General features: G+C 45.0%; 1 protein-coding gene across 1 annotated transcript in view; it reads left to right on the forward strand.

Annotated features, from left to right (window-relative positions):
• The window catches only part of LOC132452907 (rhodopsin-like), a 10,857-nt gene extending 5,367 nt beyond the window's left edge, over nt 1–5,490 (forward strand). The window contains exons 2-3 of the mRNA XM_060045742.1: nt 2,537–2,628; nt 5,215–5,490. Coding sequence (XP_059901725.1) covers nt 2,537–2,628; nt 5,215–5,490 — 368 coding nt within the window. The remainder of the gene's footprint in view (nt 1–2,536; nt 2,629–5,214) is intronic.
• The last annotated feature ends 647 nt before the right edge of the window (nt 5,491–6,137 follow it).

Raw genomic sequence — 6,137 nt, forward strand, 5'->3', positions numbered from 1 at the left:
TAAGAAGTCTCAAGGGCCGTGCCATGAATAAATCATGCTTACTGTCATGAAACAGGCCCTTGATGAATCAGAGTCAACAAGCTGAATAATTAGAAAGACGAGAATTGGCATGGGTAATTTTAACCCAAAGTCGATTCGCTCTCTCACTCTCCCTCTCTTGTGAGATAATGTCAGACACTCTCTCTCTCTCTCTCTCTCTCTCTCTCTCTCTCTCTCTCTCTCTCTCTCTCTCTCTCTCTCCCTCTCTGTCTTTCCCTCTCTCTCTGTCTTTCTCTCTGTATTTCAAATCAAAAATGTATTGGCATGGGAAAATGTCCTAGTTCTTATCGGGTTTGTCAGCTGTCATTTTCCCTCTCTTTGTATATATCTGTCATTCTTCTGTCACATGGCGTCTTCCGTCTCTCGTTACTTACTCTTGTTACTTTCTGTTTTTTGTTTGTGTTTTTGTGGTTTTGCCTTTTTCTCCTTGTCTTGTTCAAGATATTTATCTTTCTAACCCTTTTCCATCCATCCATCTATCTATCTTTCTGCCTGCTCTTTTGTCTAACGGTCAGCCTTTCTTTCCTTCTCCATCTTTCATTATCTGTATCCTCCCAACACTAATCTCTTTATATAATATTCAATTCATCCATGCTTGATTTTATGATCCTCATGCCTTGCTAAGGTCACCATTAAGAGCAAGGTGTCTAATTAACACAGTTAAATTAGTGCAGCCGACCAGAAAAAGTAAATCTCAACTTAACCAATCCAAACTAAACGCAACCAAATTTAACTAAACTATGAACAAGGCTAAACTGTAAGCTACATTTGACTATAAACTAAAGTAAATATAGTCAGTGTACTGGTAGAGATAGATATATATAGTCATAATAGTGTGGACATTTCCCACTGTTTCTAATACGCTTCCTTGTCTTCCGATTAGTCGAACTGGTTTGATTAGATTGGTATGCCAGATCGGCCAGACTGAAGTAATGGTGTGTTCGAGATGCATCTTACTTTTCGAAATTTACAAAATGAATTTCATCGCTGCATCGACAATTGGGCCGGTCCAGCAACTCCCAACGGCTAGCCGTTATAGGAGCATATAACTGTACTGTACTGTACTGTACACCACCCGCACAAATTGTTCTTTTGACAAGATTTCCTGGCTTGTAGCACTTATAGCGCTTCCGTTTGTCTTTGTGGGCATCGCTACATGGCGAGTTGGGGAAGAACAGTCATTGGCGAGTCATTGTTATTGTGAGCCACATTAGCCTCTTTAGCAGATTAGCAAACACCCAAACTTTACATTGTATTGCACAAACCAAAAGACTGCGCAATGCAACAGCATTTAAAATTTACATTACTTAAAATGACCAACGACCGTGGCAGAAATAAAAAGAAAATACTTCTCATTACAGGCGTAGCCATCCTTGTTTGTCAAGTACGGTCAACCTCTCAGAATCCAAGCTACTATGACCAAAACAGGGTCTGCCTCTGTCTAATGTCGCAGGAAAGCTGGGAGATTTCCCACTTTGAAACTAGTGGAAACTACACACACACACACACACACACACACACACACACACACACACACACACACACACACACACACCCTTTTATAAGAACATGACTGTACAAGATGGACTAAAAAGGGTGATTAAGGGGAGAGTTGCAGCCTATCTGGCAACTTAGTGACCAGACGGTTCGGTTTGAAACAAGGAACAAAACAATTAATTTGACAAAGTGCAGCATTGAATGCAATAAAAAATATATAAATGAAAAAATCGCAAAACGGCAATTTGTCTTCTTTGGTGTTTATGCAGTGCGTATGAAAGCACTTTTATGAAGTTCATCTCCCACGCTATTTTCCTGGAGACTAAAAGTAAAATTGACCTTTAAGAAATTAAAGCCAAAATGTCAATGCTAGAAACACATGAGCCCAAGACGGAGAGAGAGCAATAGATGATACTAATCAGAAGATAGGGAAAAGGACAGGGAAAAAAGGAAAGGAACTGAGAGGCATATGAATGGTGCAGGGAGGAGGGAAGGCAGGGGAGACATTTAAGGAAATATGAGTATTGGAGATAACTGAAGTAAATATTATATATCATTTCAATGGAGGCGATAAGGCGGGACCCAGGTGAAGGTTACCAAGGTGGACGGCGGGGAGAGAAGAAGTAACATTTAATCTGCATAAGGAAGGCAGCCTTTTGATCACGATGTCGTAAGGGAAGTTTGATATTCTGCGGCTCTGACCTTTTCTCACTTCACTCGTGTTCGCAAAAACACACACACACACACAAACACACGCACACACACACACACACTCACACACACTGCTTCTTCTGCTTCTTTCTCTCTCTATCTCAGTCACTAACGTATAACCCTCTTTGATCTCTGTTGAACCACAGCCTTGCTATTACAGCGACCGGGATGGTTGCCTCCCCTGCTTTTAGGTGACTCTTAAGCTCGACTCGGACTCTAGCGGCGAAACCTTCTGAAACTTTGAGAAGTGAAACTTCTGAAAGTGTGCATGAATAATGCGTGCATGCAGGCACGTACGTCCACACGCCCCCACACACGCACACCCAGATCTGTGTGACCCTTTCAGTCTTCAGTTCCTCCCAGCCCATGAGCATGGCAAAGGTGTGTTGAGGCGAGTTGAAGACTTTAAGTGCTGTGCGGAGTTGAACCTGAGCCACGTGTGTGTGTGTGTCTAGCTCAATGGTAATGCTAAAATACCCTTAGCTTTCGAGGTGTGGATGATGAGGTGTGATTTCCAATCCTGACGTCCCTGATGATGTTTGGATAGCGGTGCTCTCTCTCTCTCTCTCTCTCTCTCTCTCTCTCTCTCTCTCTCTCTCTCTCTCTCTCTCTTTCTCCCCCTCTGATGATGTCACACACTAAAGGAGCTGTGTGTGTTAGTGTGTGTGCATGGAGTCGATGGCCGTGTCCACCCTCGACATGACAGAAGGGGAGGACGATCAGGCGGGTGCAGGGATGCTCCCATCACACTCCCAGACGCCACACTGTCATGGAGACGGACCTGTTGTTGGGGTTTTTCATTTTAATGATAAAGACAAGCCTCTTTCAGACTTCAGATGTTTTGATTTCTAGAAGCACTTTAACCTGTACATGATTTACATTCATGTAGAAGGTTTCACACGCACACACACACACATACACACACAAATACACACACACACACACAAATACACACACACACACACACACACACACACACACACACACACACACACACACACACACACACACACACACACACACACACACACACACACACATACACAATGGTGGGCTGTGCTCTCACCTAGCTTTTCTGTGGTGAAGCTCAGGGGATAATCCCCCTTTTCTCTCATCCCTTCATCTGAGACCCCTCATCCCTCCCTCATCCCAGACTAATCCACTGACCTTCACAGTCCTTCTCTCTTCCCATCTCTCTTCCTAGGTCTCAGTCTAGGACTCTCTCTCTCTCTCTCTCTCTCTCTCTCTCTCTCTCTCTCTCTCTCTCTCTCTCTCTCTCTCTCTCTCTCTCTCTCTCTCTCTCTCTCTCTCTCAGAGAAAAGATACCTTAAAGGTACTTGTATCTGTTGAAACATACTTTATTGTCCTGCCTGTCTGTCTACCTACCCTGCAGCCTTCGTGCTCTCTGCCCGGCCTTTCATTGCACATGAGCGGAGTCCTCCAAAGGGCTTGGCTGACCTACTGCTAAAGCTAGCGAGAAGTATTTTATTCAGGGAGTGGATTAGATGGGAGGCCTGAAGGGAGGTCTGGAATTATTTCACTCAGATACCTTAACAATAAATCGTACTCTGATTTCTCCAAACTGGCTACTCCACCTTTTACTTTGAGTTCCTTTTATACTACCAACGTGCAGGCTCCATACATATACAATTCCACTTCTCACAGATTCACGTCGTGAAGGGTCCACAATGTGGGCAAGTTTGACTAGAGTAGCAGTTTTTTAGTTACAAAACAATTTATTTATTTTTCTGATGCAATACATATATCTTATTTAGAAAATTGGGGTTTTGATTGGGTTGCGGAAAAAAATTATCTCGGGTCTGCTGTGGGCCGCCCACGTTTTCCTTGAGATAGGAAAGTGGTCCTCGAGGTAAAAGAGTTGGAGTAGAGGCTGGTTTTGTCCCGTGGCACTCTGGGAAAATGTAGCAGTACTATAAGTATACGTGGACAATGGAAGTATACTAAGTACACTACGTTTATCCAGAGGTGCTTGCTGTCTGCTGGCTTGACATGGAGGCACGACAACATAATGACATGGAACGAGATTTACCAAACTAGGAAAGGGCTGCTTAAGGGAGAGTGTCCATAAAAGGTTTTTCTCTGGCAGCGCTGTCAAAGAGTTGGCGTGTAAGTGCAGGTGCTGCGAAAGAGAAAACTGTTTGCAATTGGTTCTGGTTTCTTAGACGACAATATCTTGACAATTTCTATGACAAGATAGCATCACTCTATTTGTATCTATTTGAAATTGTTTTTCACCATTAAAAACCCTCTCTCTTGTGATATAATAGCGTCGGATATATCATTAAGCTCAGAATAGACCACCAGATAGACCACCAGAAATAGCTGTTCTGAAAAGCTCTGATCTTTCCAACTGGTAGCCCTCGCTGCCTCTCCGTGCATCCGCACCATAGGCCGTCTGCACGGAGCAAATGAACAGAACACATGATGTGAACACAAGCCCTGACACAGCGTTTCACAGCCTCGGGGTCGGGACCCCCATCGCTCTGTCCACTGATAGCCATACGGGCTGGCGGGGGATTGAGGAGTTATAGGCTATAGATAGTTGATGGCACGCCTGTGAGTCAACTTTAAAGAGGTGAAGGTCTGAAAAGACCCCCCCGTATATCCCAACGGACTGCCGAGCGAATCCTGGCCGCGAGCGAACCACCGCTCGCCCCTCATCGTGGCGCAGTGGTGGTAGGGTTGAAACCATGAACCTGTGGAAGCAGGTTCTGGACTTAAAGTCCGGACTTATAAAGGAAGTCACGCTCCCAAAGAGGTTGGGAACTGTACTGGACTAAGAAGTCCTCTTAGACACCAATACGGTAATGGTAACTGTACGGTAATGGAAACTGTGTATGTGTTTCTTTATGTCTTATGTGTTTGCGTGTATGTGTCTTTTTTTGTGTGTGCGTTGACGTGCATTTGTCTTCACGTGCATGCGTGTGTGTGCGTGCGTGCGTGCAGTTCTACAGGTTCTTCCGGGCCTTCCTGAGTTGCTCCGTGCCCCAGCGGGGTTCCAGCTACAAAACGTCGAGGTCCGTGCATACGGGTCGCCGTGGCAACAACAAAACCCGCCAGTTCTCGGGCCCGCCCCAGTCCCTGGCTCCGCCCACTCACCCATCCGACCAGGACACCTCCGAGAGGGCCAATCACGTACCGGCATTCAAGGTGGCATCCCAGGGTTCCACGGTCACGGTTGCCAGGCCTAAGGTGAACCTGGTGGCATACTACAGGGAGTAGAGCGAGGAGCTGACGAAACTGCTGGAAAAACAATAGAGGGTTTCCTTGTTTTTTTAAATCTCAGCGGGGAGCCTGTGCAACCGGGGAACAATCTTTCAATTAAAACAGGAGAGCGCCTTCACCAGGAACAGGAGGGGGCCCAGCGGGAGCGCGGTGTGTGCCTGTAGATGAGAGGACATTTTGGGAAGTGCTTGTTCTCCGCTGATTATGGGGTAATGGGAACACCCGGCGCATTGGGTGCAAGGAAGAGGGCCCCCCTGTTGAGTGTAAATGGGTCAAAAGCTCATCATCGCTAGCTCTCTGTGAAGCTAATTATTAATTCCTTTTTCCCTAGAGAGTAGCTCATTGAAGAAACAGATCATTCCATTTTCATGACTTTGGGTAAGAAGGGGAGGGTAGCGCTTTATGTGTGGGAAGATCGTCTTGAAATGTGTAGAGTTTTACTACACTGTTGGCCGCCCGTTTGAACTGTCACATTCAGAAGTTACCATTTCTTGAACTGCATAGGATTTTGAAAAAATATTTAAGGGAAAGAAAATAGATAGAGGTAGCATCCGTGGGATTAAAAAATACAAATCTAGTTTTTTTTATTAAAAAAATTGGTTGACATTAATGAAGCACATTTCACAGTGTATAGCTTAGAGTAG

This window comes from Gadus macrocephalus, chromosome 23 (assembly GCF_031168955.1).
Source record: "Gadus macrocephalus chromosome 23, ASM3116895v1".
In the NCBI taxonomy this organism is placed as follows: domain Eukaryota; kingdom Metazoa; phylum Chordata; class Actinopteri; order Gadiformes; family Gadidae; genus Gadus; species Gadus macrocephalus.